General features: G+C 44.8%; 1 protein-coding gene across 1 annotated transcript in view; it reads left to right on the forward strand.

Moving 5' to 3' along the window:
- The window catches only part of COL27A1 (collagen type XXVII alpha 1 chain), a 152,333-nt gene that overhangs the window by 13,458 nt on the left and 116,797 nt on the right, over positions 1-22,078 (forward strand). The window contains exons 4-7 of the mRNA XM_074891182.1: positions 2,663-2,716; positions 10,697-10,750; positions 15,697-15,750; positions 17,781-17,834. Of these exons, the coding sequence (XP_074747283.1) occupies positions 2,663-2,716; positions 10,697-10,750; positions 15,697-15,750; positions 17,781-17,834 (216 nt within the window). The remainder of the gene's footprint in view (positions 1-2,662; positions 2,717-10,696; positions 10,751-15,696; positions 15,751-17,780; positions 17,835-22,078) is intronic.

Genomic DNA, 22,078 nt, shown 5'->3' on the forward strand with positions numbered 1-22,078 from the left:
TTCAGAACTACCTGTGTTCATCCAGCTACCTCAGTCCTCTTCCATCTTGGCTTGCTTCTAATTTATATGTGGTCACACTCTTGCCTTATGCAACTACCATAGCGTTTGGTACTTTTTAGCCACTCATCCCACAGTCACCTTATTCCTCTTACTCTTCAGGATAGAGAAAAAAAAAAGGGTGAAGGAAAGGCAAATTAAACCAAAGGAAAGTGATAGGGACTCCTGAATTATATACTGCTCTTTCTCTGCTGTGCCAGCTAGATGCCTTAATTCCATATTCCCGCTCCAGTGCAGGTATTAACTCTCTCCTTAATTTTCTGTTAGCTTCAATTTATTCTGAACAGCCCACATTTTTGGAGAAGGTTTTTACTCAAGTGGCCAAGTACAATTGCAGCTGCTGTTAGCAGGAAGGTGGAAAAGGTCACCTCAATTCTGGTACTCAGGGAACACAGTTCTCAGACAGTTGCATTCGCTTTTTCGTCTCCTTCTGGGGTAAATGGTGGTGGGTTTTGATGGATTGAATTAATCTTTGGTAAACTCTATTAACTGTAGCTGCATCAGTTGCATTGGGTTCATGTTTTGATAGTTATCTTCCCAACTAAAAGCACAAGGGGATTTTTTTAATAAAAGCTTGGATTCTGGAGCACAATTGTACGTGAGGCTTAAAAAAACCTACAATCATGTGTCTATTTGCACAGCTGTATAATTGCATTATGCATGGGGCCCTGAGCTGGCACAATGGCAGGTTAAAATGCTGTGTATATTGCTAAAATGAGGGTCAGCTGTATCAATGAGGGTTGTTAATACAAGGACCGGTAATGCTGTGTTAGCCAGCAATAAGCAACTTGCAAAGGGATCATATGAAGCGTCCCAGGCTATAGAGACTGGAAATCTCCAGGGCAGACCGTGTTCCTTAGTAGCACTGAGTGATACGGTGGTAGAAGTCCATCCCTGTGTGTCCCAGTGTTGGGCATTAGCTATTCTATGCTGTGTAGGCTCTTACGCTTTTAAAACAATCCTTTTCTTGTCGTCTTTACTACAGATAGAACTAACTACAGAAAAAAAAATGTTATGATTCATCTGATGTCCTGACAAATCAGTAGCACAGGGTGACCTACCCTGGGCTTTGCTTACTCCTCCCCTGATTTTTTTCTACTGTACTGTTTGGCTGGATGTCTTTTTTGAAAGATTGCTTTCATACAAATTAAATTCCTGCTTATGTATAGGAGGGTTGGTAATACTAGGAGAGTGTTTATTGATCGGTTACCTCTATGGTTCAGGCAAGTTTTCTCTGTTCAAAATCTTATCCTGGGCATGAGATTTAGGGTAGGGTTCTTCAGGGTTTGTTTTTGTTACTAAATCATGCACTTGATGACTCCTGAAAACTGCATTAGAGATCATGAACTTTTCACTCTTCCTCAGGGCTGCAGAGCCTGAGCAGTTCTGCCTGGCAACCCTTCAGCAGCAACAGGGTCAGCCTGGCAGCAGGCTCGGCTCGGAGCGATCGTGCATGTGAGGTCCTGCAGAGATGGCCCAGCAGGAAGGGAGCGAGGCCGTGCTGGGGCCAGAGTGTGGCCGCAGGGCTCGTGCTGCACCCGCTCCGTGCGATGCACCCATCTTCCCCGCGGAGCGTTGCTCCTGGGACCTGCTCTCCTGCCCGCCACGCCGTTGGAGAGCTCAGGCTGCCTTCCAAACATTCTTCAGTCTGCTGCTCTGGATATCTTTCTCTCCTGGATGCAATGAAAACTTGTCTTTTGTAACAAGCTACTAGAATATAAATCCTCTGGGAGACACTTTAATTAACAGTTATTCTTGTTAGACATCTTTGGCTTGAGGGAAAAGGAGTTTTGAGGAGTTATTAGGAGTTGCAGATGGCTCTCCAGAAATCTGAATTCTTCAGTCCATTGGAAAAATGGATAAATAAATGAATAAATTCAAAGGAGTTCAAACCTCATTGGTTTAAGTATTTTTTCCTAACCTGTTTCAGATCAACGCACAGCTGGGCGCCTGATAGCTCCACTTTGTTCTCACCCTCTTGCAAGAATCCCCACTACTCCGACACATATGAGTCGACCTCTCCTATATTACAGAGCCATATTTAAGGTTTTCCAACATTGACAGCAATTTTACTACATTGTATAACATGCCACGTTATATTTTAAAGTGCTGGGATGCAATTATGTTGTAGCTCATGTAGGAACCTACAATACCAAGAACTATGCATCCTCAGCTGATACATATTACAACGCACAACGTACTTCCCTCACCAAGGTGCTAACACGTTACTTCTGTCGTGCTGGCACACAGCAGGAAACTCCGAAGCTGAGACACAGTTGTGTTACCCCTGTGTTACAGCACAGGTCCAGCAGAGTGGAAGCGTGAAACACTGCTGTGATCATGGGAATGCAGTCCACAGCAGAAGGATACGAACGCTCCGTCTCTACTCCATGGGAATATATGCTTCTGCAGAAGTTATTGTGCGTGGCTTTTTATCCCTTTATAGTAATAGCGTAAGTCGAAGGGAAATTCTGGCTGTGGTGTTATGACTGGCCCTTCTCCCCAGGTCTTCGCTAAATGGTGGCATTATGGGTCTCTCTGAAAGACTGTCAGGAGCACCATCCTGTTATAGAACTGTCATTAATACTTATTTTTATTTTTTTAGGGTCCACCGGGTCTGCCAGGCTTACCAGGACCACCTGGCAAGAGAGGTTCCCGAGTAAGTGGTTTAAAAATTTCTGTCTATTTGCACTCACATCTACCTGTCCTGCTGTTCCAAGGGCTGTTGTGTGTTCCCATAGCTGAGTAACGATTGCTTCCAAACCCCACTGTTGGGGTCTGGCCTTCCTCCTTTCTCTCATTCCCTGTTAAAGGTTTTCAGGAGGTCACACTGGTGATTTGCAGCCTCCCTGAGCTAAGGTCTGGCATCAGCAAAGGCTGGGGATGAATGTTTCCAAATGGCCATCGGGAGAATGAGCTCTGCCTCTCTCATTTTGTTTCCACTATCCATTTCTTCTTTCAAACCTAGTGCTGAATATTAGTTTTGGCTGCTTTTTGTTCTGTTCTTCACTCTCCCCAGCTTTTCAAATTGCTTCCTTTGAGGTCCTTCATTGTCACTATATCTTCACTAGTAGGATCATGGTCTAGGACCAAGGACTCAACACACAAGTATGGGCTTTTGTGTTCTGCAGACTGAGACCTGCTCTCTGACTCCTTTTCAAGGTCTAGAGCAAAATCTCTTAGCTGTTCTACAAGATCCACTGCAACTTCCTGAATTTCTTCCTCCCCACATTAAATTCTGATGCAGATCTTTGAACATTGAGTGCTAAGCTGAGGAAACATCTGGTGTTGAGTGCTGCAGCTAGCTGTGAGAAAAGCTTTCTGCATTGGCCTAGCTGCAGGAGTAGTCTCCCAAAGCTGGGCAAGATGCCTGACCTGGATACAGTTAACTGTTGGCACGTTTTCATGGTAGCATGGTGCTGTCCCACAAGGTACAGTCAGGGAGCCCATTTCCTGAGCACTGAACTGATGTGGGTTGGGAATCAAAAGATGCAAGTGTCTGAGGCTGGAAGGAGGGAATATTTGGATCTGTGATCCAGGCAGCATCCTGGCCTGGCAGCAGAGGGAGTTTTCCTCACACATACTTGGCTAAAACTCAACCCCATGTAATGTCTTTAAAGAACAACCAAGAGGCTAAGAGCTAGAGGGCTGTGCATTCCCTGAGGACACTTGTTACAGTCCTGTGAGATCTTGCAGTAACCAGTAAAGATCAACACACCTCCTTTCTACAACAGTAAAAGCCAAAAGGTCTGCAGGACCCCCTGCAGCCTGGGCGTGGATATCAACGGACCTGAACACTGATTTGGGATGTAAATGTAAGGCATTAGATAGCACCATGCTCACGTGTTTTATAGACAGGACAATCTGTTCTTTAGTGAAACATCAGCACGACTGGTCATACAGCCCTGATGTCTTCTGTTTGCAAACCCTTGAGCAGCAACCACATCAGCAAATTGCCCAGAGTTTGCAGTTCTTAGCAAATCCCAATTAAGGCTGAAAGTTTGTTCTTACCTGAGCTCATTACTCACGAGAGGTGTTTGGTGTTGCTTCTTGCAATCCTGTGGTGTGCAAACCTGGAGACCTCAGCTGCAGGTGTGAATGACCAAATTTCAGCTCTGCATCCGAACTCCACTACCTACCAGAACTTGGGGTTTTCTGAAGAAAAAAGCATTGTGGAAGCTGTGTCATAACTCTGTGTGTTATTCCCCAGCTGTGGCACACTCCATCCAATATTTAGGATGAATCTCTGAAAGACAATAAGCAACAGAGGATTTCTGAGTTAGTCCCTGCCAGAGGTGCTGAGAATTGGTCCAGGGAAGAGTTCCCAGTTAGGAAGTGCTCAGCACAGCTGAGCCTGGCTTGGCTCGGACCTATGCGAAGAGGCTGTGCTAATTTTGGGAGGGGGCAAAGGGGTCACTCTGTAAATGTCTGACCTGGAGCACTGGAGACGGAACTGCTCTGTGCATAAGTTGTTTTGACTTTGCAATGTGTTTCTTCTAGTATTTTTTTCTTGGGGCTCTTTGGGGTTTAAAGATTTCATTGCAAAGAAGAGGAGCTGCCAGAAACTAAGACAGGCTTAGGGGAATTCTTGCATCTTTTGCTTTTGTTGTGCATGAGCCACTTACAAATAAATGTGCAACGCTGCAGGGGTTATGGTCTACCTCTGGCTAACCTGATCCTCAAACAAAGCAGCTGCAGAGTTCTTACCCCAGCCCAGCCCATGGGTGTCCCATGAGGTGTCCCATGAGGCTCCAGCCCAAGACTGGAGCTCCTGAGGGAGATGAATATTGGATGCAATTTGCAGTACTGAATGCCAGGGGAAAGGAAGGATTTTTTCTTGTCACCAATGCAGTTTGTGGCCTAAAACATGAGACTTAATTGCCCTTGTTATAGCTTGCATAATTTCTACATTATTAGTGCTTATACAATTACTTGGCTCATTTGAAAATCTAGTAACAGCATTTGACTTGTGACCTTCTGTAGTTGTGAAGTCCATAAAGTTGGTCTCTTGCTGATGTAGTGCAGTGTTTCCACTTCTTTGAATTATGTATTGTCTCTCTTTTATTTCCCTTTATTCCCCCATATTGGCCAGGGTAAAATGAAAGCTCCGATTATCTTTTACTTTGAGGGTGAGACTGTGGTCAGCGACAGTTTCTAAGAAAAGCTGGTTGATCCCATGATTCTGTCTCCTTGTTTCCAGCAGATAAGTATCACTAGACTTGCCTGTGCAGTCTGAATGTTGCTCTTCCATGTAAGTAATGCCACCTGGTTTGCAATAACAAATGCCAGTCTTTGTTAAAGCCTGAAAGAGGTTGTGCTCAGGACGTATCTCAGCTCTCAAGTGTAACTCAAGGTAGGGTAGCTAAGTGGATAGTGACAGTCATCTTGAAAATGACAATTTCTCCATTTTTAAAAGCCAGTCCCCATTTTAGGAGCATGGAATTAATCTTACACCCTATCAGTCGGTATCAGGGACCCATTGAGACAGATTCAGACTATACCTATGCTCTACTCTCTGCAGCTGTGAAGGCAGAGATATATAACAAATGAAGGCTGGGTGATTCTTCTCATTATCGTTTAAGGGACTCCATGGGAAAGGAGCAAAATTGTTGCAGTTCTGACTGGAAAGGATGCTCTGCAAACCTGTATAGATATCGCTGTATTGGTCACGTGTGCTTTACAGGAAGGTTTTCTCTCTGTATCCAGCTAGGATTGTTTTCAGCTTTTATGTCTGCGTTAAAGAATTTGAGACATAAGCAAGAGATCTGTCCACACCACTTCTCCTCAAATAAATGTGCCGTGTGCCTTGGCAAGTGTCTGCATAAGACCTGAGGGGCCTCTTGAAGGGAACGGCAATTTTATCAATGAAGGGTTTCCCCGGCTTTATGTGATGTGAAAGCACTTTGCCAGCATGTGGTGGGACAGCTTTTCCATGGGGGGGTGTGTGAGTAGTGGCACTTGGGTACATGCGCAGCAACCCAAGCAGAGCAGTTGTGTGCAAGCGATGCGTGTTGCACTTCATTTCTGCAGATGACCTTTGCATTTTGTCAAACATCAAGGTTTAGTGGGGAGGCAGTGACCGAGGCTGGGTTTTGCTAGCAGAGCTGTGCTAACAAGCTCTACAAGTAACTGTCAACAAAGGGCTCCCGATGGACTAATAACTTCTGCACCATTGTAGCTTATTCCTGCCTCACCCAGGACTCGATTAGCTTCACTCCCATGCTGTCTGCACCAGGGGCTTTTGCCAGGATGTCTGTGTTGATCACAAATTGTGTCTCACTCCAGTCCTCACTGGTATAGTTAGACCAGCAAACTACCCATGATTTAATCAGGTCTGCAGAAAAGTACAGTGAACACTAATACTTGGTCTTAAATGCTGCCTTCCAGAGGAGTGCTATGTAAATCCTAGTTATCTATTCCTCTCCTACATGAAGGAGACAGCAAGCTGACACGTGACAGGCAGGAGTCCGGTCGTTGGCTTCACTCCCAGGACAGCAAGAAAAGAGCTACGGTCAAACTTTCCAAAACACTTAAATAATTTAGGAAGCCAGATCCCACTGGAAGTTGATCTCCTTCTCTAACAGGTGAGCAAACTCAGGTACAATGGGAGTGTTTTACCCATGTCCACACAACAGGTCAGAGACAGAATTGGGAATAAAAGTCCTGGCATGCTGCAATTGCGCGTTTCATTTAACCTCTCTGAAAAATACAGGAGAAATCCAAATGGATGGGTGAAAAAAATATATATGCACTCCCTAATGCTTTGGGATGTTCTTGCCATCCTCCTGTGAACCTTAGCAGCTTGAAAGATTGCAAGGTCCCGGTGTAACATGTCCCTGTTACATTTGGTCTGTGGTTGCAAAAAATCTCCCTTTCCTTCAAAATGCAGGGCTTCCCTCCTAAAACAAGCAAGAACTTAGTCAGCTGTAGAGGTTCCCCGGTATCCTCATTCCATTAGGAAGATTTTCCAATTTCTGAAAAGAAGTGTGTAAAGAAACAGTTTGTTTGGCTTCACTTCAAATATTTAGCTCATTTTTCAGCAAGCCAGAGGTCAGAGTGGGATCTGTAGGTCAGGAGCAGAAAAAAGTTGCTTTACACAGTGAAACCCCAAGACATAATGAATTTTGAATGAGCGGTCATTCCTCTGACTGAAGCTTTCTAACATTTAGCAGGAGTTTGGAGGATTTTTTTCCCCTCCTTGTGAGTGCTGGAGGAATGGGGGAAGCTGTGCACAGTTACACTTTTGTTAATTTTTGCTGGCTGTGAACCATTACACATAAAAGCGCTTCTGTGAGCAGGGTCCCATCTCCAGGCACGTCACGGAGATGAACTGGATGGCACAGTGTATTCTCAAGTAGCATCGTTCACGTAAAAGACATTCCAGGGAGATTACAAACCCGTCACCTTTGGGAAACCCTCTCTCACTTGGAGAACACATTCAGGGATTGTTCTGCTCTCCGTGCCACTGAGCCTCGGGCTACTGCTGCCCCATGGTAAAATTTTCCATGGAATTTCTGGTGCAAGGCTTGGATGGTTTCAGACGCAAGTTTGCTTGCTGCTAGGTTGGATTGTTTCAGGAGTTATAAGGGAGCCAAAGTGGGTGGGTAAACAGGCACGTGTGCAAATAGTAAATCCCCATGCTGTGGGATTTTTTTATTCAGTGGTCTCAGCATTGTCCCATCTTGTGTGTAGAAAAGAGGAGCAAAGCTAATGTACTGATGGTAAATATATTTAGGACAATCCCAATTTCTAGATATGAGTGGGAAATTGAGTTAAACCCAGGATAGCATGAGTAAAATATAGCAATTAACTATAGAACTACAAAGCAATTAACTCTTGAATTGCTTCTCCATGAAAAGAGGGCTATTTCTGGGAGCACTGGTTGGAGATGGATAATTCTGAAGGAGTAGGAGAAAAGGAATGAACATTGGACTGGGTTTAATAAAACAAGGGTGGGTAGCCTGGGGGCATGATGACTGTTATTGGGGCTTGCAGATTGGTGCGTGGATTAATTTGTAAGGCCTGCCTGTTCAGATTTTGTATTGCTAACAGCTCCTGAGGCGGATGCTGTCCTGTACCTTTTGTTGCTCAGCCCATCTAACTGTACCACACTGCATCTTCCCTCTCTGCCAAGAATGTGGGTGTAATTGCAGATTCAGGACTAACCATGTTGGAACACATCAAGATCAGTTATTTTTTTTACCATTTTTAGGACTACTGCCAAACTACACCCTTTTCTCTCCACAGTTATGAGAGCAGTTTAAAACGTCTAGCACAAGGCCCAGACTTGGTTACAGCAGTTTCTTGTGCACCAGACTGGACTTCCCACTGTCACTTCATCAGCAGGATGTGGCCACTTCTCACTAGGATAAGACCACATTGGTCTTTAGGAACAGGATGAGTCTCTGACCTTCCTTTGCCTGGATTACATGCTGGTTTATGTCAAGAGCCTGTGTTTTTCATAATTGCTTGTTTTGTCACTGGATACCAGGACTAGATTCTTTCTCCCTTCTTCCCTCCTTTTGGTTAAGGCTTTTTATGATTTTGTTGCTGTGCTTTGGTTTAGCTCTGGAAGAACCTCCATCAGATTTTGCTGGAGGTGTGATTAGTCTCTTATCCAGGAGCTCCTGATTAGCAGCTGAGCTTCCTGTGTTCCATGTTTCCTCCTGGAAACTATCGTTTTCAGCTAGGAGTCACATCAAACCACGCTGTTCTCTCCAGCCTGACACTGTTTTAAGCCTGCCCCAGGCTATGGTGGAGCATGGATTTCAACTGACTGCACTGAAATGGGCTTTGAGCCAAGGTGCCTGACTCCAAAGTTGAATAACAGCTGAATTCCCTCCTCAAAACTAGCAGCAGTCTGGATTTATGAACCCTGTTCAGAGCTACCTAGATTATTGCTTACGTGCAAGAGCTTTTTAGGAACTTATCTTTTATAGAGACATTACTGTTCTGATTTCTGTCACTTAATATTAATCTTCATATATATATTTGAGACTTGGAAGACTTGGGTCAAAGTGCTTTTGCTACCACAGACTTGCTGAATTACCTTAAGCAGCACATTTAGTCTCTGTTTCAGTGTCCTGTCCAGTGAAGTGAACAGATGATGCCACAGTTTGCTGGGAAGATGAATTTATTTAAGACTACTCAGTGCTCAGTTACTCTGGTTACAGCTGTTATATGGGGTTTTAAATGATAATGTGATACTCAAACACCTTAATTTTAATGAAAGTTGTTTCAGTTTCATTGGAAATTCACAGCCAGGCTAAACTGTCGGAGAATTTCAGGCTGAAAATTTGGAAGGAATTTAAGAATGGGACATTAAATTTATTTGGGTAAAAAATGCCATTTGAAAAGCTCAGCTGCAGCCTTTTAATTGAACAGCTTCTTACAGCAGAGCAGCATGTGTTGTGAAACAGCACTGAGCACTCAACAACTGTCTATACCACAAGATACAATGGCTAAATAAAAAACCACCATTATTTTCTACTACAGTGCAGTAAAAATAAAACTGAATAGACATCAGCGCAGAGCAAGGGCATTGAACTTGGATGGCAGTCGCATGTTTAACTGCAGTGATTTTCCTTGGAAATCAGACCCTGAAGATTTTGGCCCCATGTATGCTGAAATGCTCATCGGAAATACTACAGCTTACTGAGAAAGTGTCTGAGTGGCTTTTTATCCCCTAGCCTGCACTTCTTCTAGCTAGAGGGTACATTAAAGTGCTCCTCATGGTGGTGTAAAGCTCACACACACTCTTGGCAGAACAGGAGCCCTTGGAAATGTATCTTCAGGTTGTTTCATCTCCCAGGAACGTGTTCAAGAGGACTTATAATTGTTTTTACTACTGCCTGAAAGGTTAACAGATCTTCTGTGCTGTATACAATCCTGGGATAAACTATTCTTAGCTGCTTATTCCAGATAACTCCTTAAATAGTCTTCGGAAAATATGCAGGATGCTTTTAAAATACGATGTAAAAGGAGATACTGCTTTATGTGATCTGAGGTAGATACTCTGACAGTGTCATTGGCTTCTGAGGCTTGTGCAAAAGTATAGATTTAAATGGTTTAAACAGGGACTTACTTCTGCTCCCCCTGCTTTACTATCCAGCAATCCATTCTCCTTCTAACCTCTAAAGGCAAAAATCTGGTTGTCTTGTAGGGGAAATGCGTTCATCCCAAATAACTGAACAATTTCCCTCTAGTAATTACTTCTGTTTTCTTCCATTTTGGCCAAAAAAATTGTTAACAGCTACACACACTTCCACTCCCCTCTGCCTACCTCCATCTCTTTCTGCTGGGGCTCCTTTCAGAGCTCTGACTCCTCTGACCCCAAGGTAGTTTCTGTTCCTGCTTGTGGAATATTTGGTGTACCCAAATTACCTCGTCGTCATGACACATCTTGCGGTGACAGGCACACATCCTCTTCCGTAAAGGTAGGTGGGAACTGGCAGCCAAGTTTCACCACTCTGAAGGCACTAAGGAGGGCGCCGCTGGAGCTGCCTCCTGCCCGGACACGGACTGCTGCTGCTGTTACATCTGCCCACAACCCAGCCTGAGACTTTCTGCTGCTCCCGGGACTAATGCAAATGTCTACCGACTCCTTTTGACTCTGTTATGTGTTTGTTGTGTTTTTTAGGGTCCCCCAGGTCCCCATGGAAACCCTGGCTCACCTGGCCCCCCAGGCCTGAAAGTAAGTATTAATTGGCATGAGGCGCTTTTGCCTTCCTGTTTCAGAGGATGTCCCAGTGGGGGAAGTGCAGCTTTTTCTTATCCTGCTCCATACAAAATGACGAGTAGCTGAAGCTGTTCCTCCCCTCCCCTCTGCTCGCACACAGGCCCTCCAGCAGCACAGCCAAAGCCTTTTCCTGTTCTTGTGAGAGACCCTGCTGTGTGCCTCGGTTCTTGGTTCTCCTTAATTTCAAAGACTGCCTAATTAGGATCCTGCTTAAGCTATGCCAGTGTCAGGGAGCAAACTGCTATGTTGAGAGGAGGGCAGTGGAATCCTCCCACTCCAGAGCCTCACCAGGTCTGGATTTCTTTGCTTTATCATTTCTCTTCTCTGGATTTTGCAACCTACTCCTCCTCCTTTGGGTCCTGCTGACATCACCCTGCTTCTTCTCTGCCTTCCTCCTCCTGAAACTCCCTCTTCTCTCCATCCCTCTCCAGAGTTTCTGGGAACCCTGACTCCATCAGTTCTCCCAAACCGATACTGTTGCTTCCTTCTAGATGTCCTCATCTCTTCCATGAGGTCTCAGAGACCTCCTCCTGCCATGCCAGGTGCTGTAGCTGAACCTTTGCATGGGACTTTAGCACAGATGCAGCTCAGAGGGGACCTAATTCAGTGTGCTGCAAAACCCTTCAGAAAGACGTTTTGTTCCTGTGTATAAGGCTTTGCATTACCTAAAGATCGTGAAGTTCCTGGGAAATTGGTTTGGATTGTTTTGGTGTCATTGTTTACACAGAAATAGATTTATATTTTATAACACTTATCTGGGGCTAAAGGATAGTTGAGTTTTGAAAGGCAATGTTTAATAGAGGTTTTCGCTACCAAGGAAGCTGTAGGATGTCTCAGCCAAACATAGAGAAAGGTACGACAAGAGTCCTTTCTTTTCATGATCTCATCAGTAGGCAGAGATGTTATGAACACTATTGATGCTCTGGGAAAAAGATTCTGGAAACTTGGCATGCTGCCTCTACGTGATTAAAAATTAGGCACTGGAGACATGCTGGTGAACAGCAGCTGTTTTAAATTCTAAAGTGTAGTTATATGGCCTGAAAAGTGAGGCTGTAAAAGTTCTACATCTTAGTGTTCTGCATTTATTCTCTAGCAATGACTTCCAGATCACACTTGTTGAGTTTTATAAGTCAAATCAAAGTTCTTTTATCTAACTTCCAGTCCTGCAAATTCAGCTGGTCTAATCGGTAGAGTCAAACTATGTTTCTATGCTATAGGATTTTTTTTTTTTCCAAACACTTAGCCTAATGCCTTGTCAGAAATCATCATTTGGCTGTAAAGCTGTATTCAGTTGGTCTCCTACTAGAAATAAAAACTTCTGTAAACATTCTTCCTCCATCTTGATGCATGGTCTGGCAGCAGGAAGCCCTCAGCAGATGTATAGCTGTAATAGTCTGCAGCAGACATCTGGTGTCATTGCTCTGTGCGATATATTTTAATTTTGTCCAGCCACCATTTGCAGGATGAGGCTGTTCTACATGATGCTTTGTCAAAAGCGTTAAGTCTGACAATGGGATGTGAGAGCTGTAGCTCAGCCCAGGCCTGGGCATAACTTTGCCTCTAGCAAGGAGAGCCTGCTAAGCCCTGATTGCAAGATCTTTGCATAAGGAGCACTTTCTGGTAGGTGTGTATCAGATCCCAGAGTTTTGACTTCCCTCCTGCCTTTCATTTCTCTGGTGTTACAGCAGTCCCAGAGGATGGACTTTACACAGAAAATTGGTAATTCACCCCCTTACATTTTCAATGTTTATACTCTTCACCAGTCTTGACAAGCCTGCACCTGGGACCTGATATCTTTTTAGTAGACCCAGCCCATGGCTGAAATTACAGACTTGTGAAAGCTCAGCCTGGGTGACAAGGCAGAGCAGCTCCAGCTAGAGCTTCTCTTGCTGAGAGCCTTCAAGTGGCTGCTGGACTAGGTCTTCCCCAGATAGCAGCTAATACCAGGGAAAAAACAAGCAATCCGAGAAAGGAAACTGAAATTTCCCGGATAGATACAGCTTGGAAACAATGACTAACACCAAGTCATTGTCACTTAGGAAGTAACCCAGGAGCATAATTTTTATCAGTTGAATTAACAGAGCACTCATAAGATCAGGCAGTCAGCTGCATCCAAGGGACGTGATGTGGCATTGCAGCTGGCAGAGATGCGTGTGTTTGTGCGTGTCTCTTGTCCAGTTTGTGCCTTGGAGAGCACCAGCGTTGTGTTGTCAGACTGCTGCATTTCTGCATCCATCCTCTGCAGTGTCCTCCTTATTCTCATCACTGCAGCTGAGCACTTAGAATTCTTGTGCTTCGAAGCTCATCTTTTGCACAGAGCTGTATGTAGCTGTTGAGCCAAATTCCTGCTGATCTGCTTGGGCATGGTTCCACTGACTTCAGTGGCATTACACCCGCTCGTGCCACTTGAGAATTTAGCCCATGGTACTTTTCTCAGCAATTTATAATGTGCAGCTGCTTAAAGGGGACTTCTTGCCACTTTTTTGCATTCTGTTTGCTGTCCTTGGCGGTTGCAAAATTGCTACTGCTTCTAGTTAGCAAAGACTTATTATAGTAGATAACCTCTTAATTGTCTGTGGACATATGCTGGGCTAGGGCTGTGGCTGGCTGTGTGACCTGTAAGCTGCTGGCGGGGACAGGAGGGGTATTTTTGTTAATGACTCGATGTAGCTCTGAGGATGCCCTAACAGAGTTTGGGACTGGGAGGAGGGTTAGCTGTCAGACAGGGTGTGTTTTTGAAAGCCATTACAAGAGTTGGGTTTGCATCTCTCATCTGGAGGCTTTTGGCAACAGGAGTCAGTATGCTTTGCTTAGTTAGCTGCTCTGGATAAAACTCTGTTATAGCACTAGGAAAAATTGAATTTTCATTTTAGTGAATGGTTTGGCTCCAAGATAGCTCATCAGTTTGGCTCACTGATGTTTAAAATACTACTAGTGGGATTGCAAAGCTGAGGTGTTTAAATTGCACAGCTCGGGACTTTTCCCAGGTAGGGAAAAAAAACCAGAAGAGAACCATTTCTTCCTTTACAAGAGGAAGTAGTGTGCTCAGTCGGTTGGAATGGGAAAGAGAGAAGCTTGTGGGCAAAGTGCTGTGGCTTAATGATGGACAAGGCTTAGGCTAATTCCCATGTTGTGGTTGCTGCAGGAGAAGAGTTGGGCAGTTAATCCATAATTTCAGCCCCTGCATCCAGGCATCCATTCTCTCAGGTCCTGATGCCATCTTGCTGATTAATCTTAGGGATGTGTGATCCTGCTTGGGGCTGAGTTCTCCACCTGCGTGATGGTCTCAGCAGTGTTGAACACAGAACCATGATGCAAAGCACAGTCTTTGCTAATGTGATCTGGAGCTTCCCATAGAAAAACATAAGAGGCTTGTATTCCTTTACATGGCTCAGAGCCATTGCATTGAGCACATGGCAAGATTTAGGGAGGGTGGTGGGTGTCTACCTGCTGCAGTAAATTAATTTTACAGAGTAGAAGTTAATACCCTGCGATCCTGAGGATTGCTCTAATCTGTTCCAAGCAGTTGTAGCACCCACTGACTGCTCTGAAGCTCAAAGAGTGGGAGAATTGCCCTGATAACAGCTGCATGCAAAGCAAGATTATCTGCATGACTTCATTTAGTGTTTGGAAACCAGGCAGCCTTCATTCAGAATTTGTACAGATGCATCTGCCTTGAATCAGCAGTGCTCCCTACAGTCCATAGCCCAGTAGTCTCACTCCCTGAACCTTGTAGTTTGTGGTGGATGGTGGAGGAGGAGAAGGGGAGATTTACACTGTGCAAGGTGGGAAGTATGTGTTGAATGTCATCGTAGTGAGACTGCAAGGAAAAGCTGCACAGCTAGCTATAACTAGACCTTTGTCTGCTAATGAGAAATGCCAGTTAATAAATACTATTACTCCTTTGTAGGGTCTCGCCTTCCCTCCGAGCACTTCACTTGACAGCCCTTAATTAACCCTCACAACTGTTCTGTGCTTGGAGGTTGGGTTTGAATCCTGTGCTGCTGAGGTGGCACACAGAGGGTGTGACTTGTTTATGATCCCAGGGGTGTTAAATAGCCAGTGACCGATACTGGGATAACGGTGTCCTAGCTGCGCCAGAAGAGACGTTATACAGACCTGAACTTCTTCGTGTGCAAAGCCTCACCTCTCCCCTGCGAAAAGAATCTGGCACACTTCAAATCTCTTCAAGTTTTCCCTACTTCTATCTCACCTGTTAGGCACACACATTACCTGTCCACCTTTTAATAATTTGAACTGGGATTTTCAAAGGAATCTGCTGGAATTAGATGTTTAAATGCTGCTGAAATCCCAGCCTGTGTTTGTCAGAAGATCACAGTCTTAAACTGTAATTTCTCTCCTCATGGTTGTTAAAATAAAGAATGCCACCACTTAAGATAAAGTGTGCCTCTTTCTTCTGCCAGCCTGAAAGCCTCACAATTGCTCTGGCTGCTGGTAGTAGTGTCTAATTAGTGTAACTTTCTCTGCAGTTTCATCTGTTCCCCACAGTTAAAAAAGCAACAGCATCTAGCAAGATGTTAAGAAGGATGGTTTAGCCAGGCTTGGTAATTATTTTTGTGATGGTAGTTGCAGACAAGGAAGAAATCACAGCTGTCTAGTCTAATAAGTATCAAAAGTCCTGACGTTGCCTTCTTCCAGTTATCCTTCCTTTAGTCAATTTAATACTGTCAAATACTATTTAAAACTCAACGCTTTAGCAGCAGCAATCACTCACTAAAACCACCCCCAGCAAAACAGCTATACCCGGGGACTTTAATACATTTGGGATGTTGGAGCACGATGGAGATAAACCAAAATGTTTTTCTAATTTGCTGGAAGCAGCACCACGTCTATGGGCCGGATCCTTGGATTCTGTCATTAATTTAAGTTTTTCATTTCAGGGTCAGAAAGGTGATCCTGGGCTGTCGCCTGGAAAAGCTCGCAATGGACAGAAGGTAAGATGTTGCCCAGAGTGCACAGGCATCAGGACCACGGTGCACTTTAAGCCCTGTGCATACACATGGAGGGAGTCCATACCTCAGCCACAAGCATCACAGCTACTCAGGTAGACTTAGAACTGAAAATTAAGACTCAGACCCCTGATTCAGGACTAAAGAGACCTAGCTAAGGTATTGACCACAGTGCACTGAAGTGCCTGCTGCCACAGCTCTTTGGTGTCCAAGTGTTTATCCATTTTGTGCACAATCCGCAGCCCAAACTTAAGTCCCTGCTACTGCAGGCACATGGCTACTTAAACTAAGTATTTAAACTAGCGCATATGAGATACAGCCACACCTTGCCAACTCTGGGCATGCAGCTGTAGAAAGAGGCAATCCCAGTGTAAGCAATAAAACCTTGAAAGCAAAAGAAAAGATGTTCTTGCCGAGGAGCTGAGGAGGAGCAGTTTGCCTCACGTCGCACACACAGGTCGCTGCTGTGAGAGCAGCTTTGCTGTCCCGCTGGTGGAGAGAAGGAGGTTTCTGAGGCCATTGCACTGCCAACGCATGGACCCTGCTGTGTGATTACCAGAGGCCTTTCCACCAAGGTCTCCTCAAATCAGCACAAAGTACACAACTGGGAAGCGTGGCTGGTTTCTGGATTTAGCAATTGTGAAGCATCAGAGTTCTGCTAATTCTTTTCAATAAGTTACAACTCCCGCTTTTGCTGTTTCACAGCTGAGTGATTTTTACTGAGGCAACAAGGCCTCACAGAAGTCTAGAAATGAATAGTAGAGCGATCAGGGCTCCACAACATCTACCTCAATTAGTTCTTTCAGTGGTGTCTGCACAATACTTCATAACTCATGCCCAGGGCAAGAAGCCTGGTTCTCTTCCTTTCATCATAAGCCTTGCTATAAATGCACAGCTAGTAGAAAGCCATGAAGAACTTAGGCCCTTCCTTTGAAGCCAGATGCCTCCATGAAGCACAGCAAGCCACACAAATACAAGATGGAGGGTGACGCTAGAAAACATTGAGAAGGCTGTCTGAAATGATGCTTTTAACTTAACAGCACGAGATGCCTTTTGAAATTTCTGGTACACTACATCGGAATGGCATCACATGGAAATCATCCACCCGCAGAGTCTGGAACCATTTTCTTGCAACCATGCTCACTGTAAGAAAGGGAGAGATCCAGATCACTTTTAGCTCATGTTAACAAGGCTTTATTCCTGTTAGCAGTAATAGAAACAAGGAGTTTCCAGCAGGAGTTTGGAGTGATGCCTAATTTTCAAGCTAGATGCTCCAAATGCATCTTCACTAAGCAGGCACAGCACAGTGTTGGAGACTCTAAAAGGTTTTTTGATCCTAATCAGAGGAGGCCAAAATGGGCTTGTGCAAATGGGATTGGATGTTAGAGAGGTCTCACAGCAGTGCACTTCTCTGTTCCTGTGATGATTTGGATATGCCAGCTGGGATGTGATGTAATCCCTTTTCAAAAGTACAGGCCACTGCAAAAACCCTCCCACCAGCAGCCTGCAAAGGTTCCATCCGTGTCATATAGTCAGGTTAAATAATTATACCATCAGCGCCATCTGAACTGGAGCCGTGGGCTGAGCCAGTGCAGTAGCAGAGTGTGAGCACAATCATAGGATTTGGCAGGAGGTACCTGTTGTTCTTATTGCATTTAAAAGCTAAAATTTTCTTGCCTTGGTGATTTAAATGCCTATCAAAAGGCGAATGAAGCATGTGACTGAATGAGATCATTGAGAAAAAGAAAAAAAAAAAAGCATTCATTCTGCTGGCAAAAAGCTGGACTCTAGCAGCAGCTGCCATTAATTAACTGGGTTTATTATTTATATGAGCCAGTTAATAGAGATGTTGTTTAAATCTACACTTCTTATCCAGTCAGTTTTTGAAGAGTTGTGATTAGAATCAGAAATATTAATAGCTGGGTGCTACTGTTGGCAAAATAATTTCAGTAACAGTATGCTAGGCATAGGGAAAATGTTGCTGAAAACTAATTCAAGTTGCCTGCTTCCTACAGGGAGACGTGGGCTTACCTGGTTTGACTGGGTTCCCTGGACCACCTGGTAGAAAGGTAAGAGTATTCTTTTCTAGTGAATTAGATCAATAGTTTTATTTTAAAATGTTCTTCTCTAACTCTGCCTAAAATATTTCATTAAGTCCTAGTACCCATCAAAAAAGTCTTATGCCTGTTTCACAGGTGTATAAACCAGGATATAGACTGAAGCAACTGCCTAAAGGTTGTAGCAGCAAGACTGTGTAAGAGTATGAAATTAAATTCTGGATCCAGATTTCTGTTCCTTCTTTGAATTCCATGTCCCACTGCACTGCATCATCCCTTTGCACCCTGACACTGGGTCTTCATCAGGAAAGCAAATTTAGATCTGGTTCAGGCAATATGTTAACTAAATGGATCCAGAACTGACATCAGTACTCAAAGGTCAGAATCAGAACAGTAAACCTTGACTGTTTCTCCTGGTAAAGCACTTTTCAAACAAAATATCTGTATGACTTCCCTCTGTTTTGCTTGGAGATTGACAGCACTAGTCAGGTTTTGCTTTATTTGGTTCCATATTTATGTTTCAACAACATTAACGTCACCGCCAACAAGCCTATGCCTAGAAAAAAATACATAAGGGTAGACCACAAGATCCATCCCTGCCTTCATGTTGCAGCAGTGTATGTGCTCGTGCTCATGTGTGCAAGTCTGCACAGCAATACCTTAGCCATCCATACCTTTTATATATCAAGGACATTTCAGTTGACCTTCCAGTTCCAGGCTGTGCTGGTAGGTTGGTTTGATTTTTTGGAAGCTGGACCTGTTGCAGGGAGGTGTTTGACAGTTGGGCTCAGCAGACGTGACTTCCCTTCCCAGCAAGTCAATATTGATACCGCTAAGCCCAACAGTTAAAAATTAGCATCTTGTTTCAATCACTTCATCAGTCAATGGGCCATTGAAGATACACTGTTCCTCAGGCCAATTAGCTGCACACAAACACCTACTCAGGTATGCTTTAAGACTCTGGGGAGAGGAAGAAGCTGTGGAGGAGGCAGAAAGAAATTCTCCCTCTCCATGATTGCTTGTTGTGTGCGTTATATTGGAATCAAATTGCCAAGAGTATGGGCTGGGTCCGTTTTTCCACTCCCAAGGCTGGTCATGCTTGGGGTGCTGTTTGGAGCTAGGAGCGATAGAGTGATTAATTACCAATCTTATGCTGTCACAAACAAGTTCTAACAAATAGGGTGCAAAGAATACCATTTTCCTGGTATAACAGCTCATAAAACAAAACCTTGTGGTTATGATCAGCAAAATGCAACGTCAGGAGTGCAAGGACTCATAGTGGAAAAAGTGGAGAAGGAATAAGAGATTGAACAAACATTCCGGAGTCCAGCACATGGCCTTCACATCTGATCTCGGCTCCCCAGGACAGGGTGAAGACAGGGGTATGCTTCTGTTTCTTCAAGTAATGAGCAAGTTGGATGCTGAAATTTTTCCTTTGGTACAGCTTAAAAAAAACCACCTCCCAGTAGCACTAGTCTGGCAGTGTTTTTGGTGTAACCTGGCTTTTATTAGCATCCTGCATTAAGAAAAAAATTACAGCTGTTGGAGAAATGTTTGGAAAAAAAATCTTTTTTTATCTGGATTCCCTGCTGGCATTCTCCCAGTGAAAATATGCTGGTGTTTGGCTGAAGGTGGGCAACACATCTTGGCTACCAGAAAACAGCAACGCCTTGGAAATGGACATCCCTCCTGCGCACTCCATGGAGGGACTGGGAAAAGAGCTCTAAGGGCTTTGATCTGAAAACGCCATACAGAAACTTTCAAATAGGCAAAATATTTTACCAGGGGAAACAAAATACTTTTCCCACTAAATGAAACAACTGGCTCAGCAGCGTGAGCTAAAGCCACAACCAAGCAGCATATGGTTTTGGATAGTGTGGCTCACAACACTGTGCCTGCCCTGTGAGTGCAGACCTTTGCTCTTTGTAGGGCTGGAGAGTCCGATCTCAGAGCACCCCCAAAGTCTTTTTGTCTGCACCCATCTACGAGTATATGAAACTGCCTTTCAAGCAGCAGATGTAATTCTACTCCTCTCCACACAGAGCAAATGTTGCTTTTGCTGACCAGCAGTTCTGGGGAACAGTGGCAGGACTTGGGTGTCCCCTCTGCCCTTCCCCCTGGTGCCTACAAGGGGTCTGTGGGCTTTGGCTTTTGGTTGGGGGCTGCAGGCTACAGCTGCCTCGCAGATGTATTTTGGCGCTGCGTCACTGCTCCCAGCCTCAAATGCTGTGGAGGAGAAAATGGTTGTACAAGATTGTGGAAGACAGCAGCAGTGAGAGAGAAAAAGCTTTGTTAAAGTCACTCAGAAAGTAAAGACAGAGCTAGGAATTGGTCAGTGCTTCAGAACACATCCTGTCACGCAGATCTCATTCGCTGGCCTCTTTACTCTTCTTCACATTTCCTATCAAAGTGCAGGATGATCCTTTTTAGCGAGGAGAGAGTGGATTATAAATATCATCACAGATGAGTAAATCCTTCACTGGAGTGCAATTTCCTTTCTAAATCACAGCCCTTTGTGTTGAGCACCCTGTAATCATCAGGAAGCATTTGGATAAAAGAGCAAATGCAGTTGTTTTCATACCCTCTGCCCTGTCATTTTAGTGCTATTTGAAGAGGATTTTAGCAGGTAAATACTTACACGTTGCAGCCAACTTTAGCATACACAAGCTTTTCTGTTTTCTCCTCACTATAATTAACCTGAGACAGAAATAACTGCGGCACACTATGAAGAAACACACGTTCGAATCTTCCCAGAGTTCATTATACGTAGTGAGGAGGATATTTAATAGGGTGCAACAGTAGCAGAGTGTCTATATATTTAAGTGCCGTTCACTTACCCTTATAGAGATAGCAATGCAATATTTGGTGTCGACTTTAGCTCAGAGAGTGCCTTGAGCATCTCAAGGGGCTATCATCTAACTATCTGCTCTGGGTGGACGTGGCAGGCTTGAAACGCCTGTCCTGCAGGAACCCATTCAGAGCAGACTGATTTGGAGCAGCCAAGCTAGGCACCTCTTTCTTATCAGTGGAGGGAGCGAGATATCTCTAAGTGTTTGTATCTGTGGAAGTAGGTGCTCCAGCTGTCTGGAGACAAAGGTAGTTCCTGCTCCAGGCTGTGACTGGAAGAGCTGGGCAAGAGGCCCCAGGAGGAAACCCCATGGGCTCTGTGCTAAATCCCAGGGTATGTCTGGAGATGCTGAACCCAGGACTGTTTCTGTTGGCAGCGGTCTCTGGAAGAGGTGAGGGGAGGGCCAGAACAGACGCTCTCGGTCTGCACAACGCCCTGCTGTCTGTGCTCCAGGGACGGCTGATACCAGTGCTGGGCCTTCCACACCCACGTAGGTCTGGACCTTCACAACGTGCCTTCACCTTATGGCCAGACACCCCAACCAGGGTGGAGCATCCTCCCTCCTTTCTGCTGGTGCTGAGCCTCTGTCAAGGAGCCAGGGAGAGGATAAGCAAGAAAGGATCTCACGGGGCAGATTCCTGGAGAAGGGTAGGGAGTCCCGTCTGCTGGTCTGGCTCCAAGAGCTGCCAAGGCACTTCCAGTTAGGAGCCACTGGCTGAAATGCAGTAGCAGCAGTCGGAGAAAGGACTTTGAGGTGGTTCAAATAAGGGCCAGCCAGTAGCCAAATGGTCTTTCAGGTCAGCCACCACCTTCTCAGGAGGTACAGCTCAGTCAAAAGAGCAGGCCATGATACATCAGACAGGTCAAGCAGGAAAGAAATGGTGAAAAGGGAATCAACATTTTTCCAGGCCAAAATGTCTGAAATAATGAGCAAGGAGGAATGCAAAGGGGAGTGGGTAGTAGCCAGGATGGCTGAGAGCATTGCATACCTCCGCCAGCGAAGGCTTAGGCTGCAGGTCTAGATAGCCCATGGGAAGAATAAAAAAGTCATTAAGCAGAGGTGTGGACCTGGGAGCAGAAACAGGCCTGGGTTCATCTAGTGAGTGAAGCAAAAGACCAAGTCCTCGGCCAAACCAGGGTTTGGTTATGGCTTCCAGAGCAGGAGGATGCTCCCCTGTGGGTTTCACAGACAGGCGATGTGTGCCGGGAGCCCTGGCCAGGGACAGGGTGAGTAGCGGAGACTAACTTACAATTAGCAGTTGTAACTCACCCTGAAAGCATTTTGTTATTTCTGTAGTATTTGTGCAAGGATTGTTTCTTGTTTATTTTCTCTCTCCATTTGTTTTAAGTTAAATTTTCTGACCTTTTTTTTTTTAATCTTGCTAATAGCCCAGATAAACGGTCATTT

Source organism: Strix uralensis, chromosome 21 (assembly GCF_047716275.1).
Source record: "Strix uralensis isolate ZFMK-TIS-50842 chromosome 21, bStrUra1, whole genome shotgun sequence".
Classification (NCBI taxonomy): domain Eukaryota; kingdom Metazoa; phylum Chordata; class Aves; order Strigiformes; family Strigidae; genus Strix; species Strix uralensis.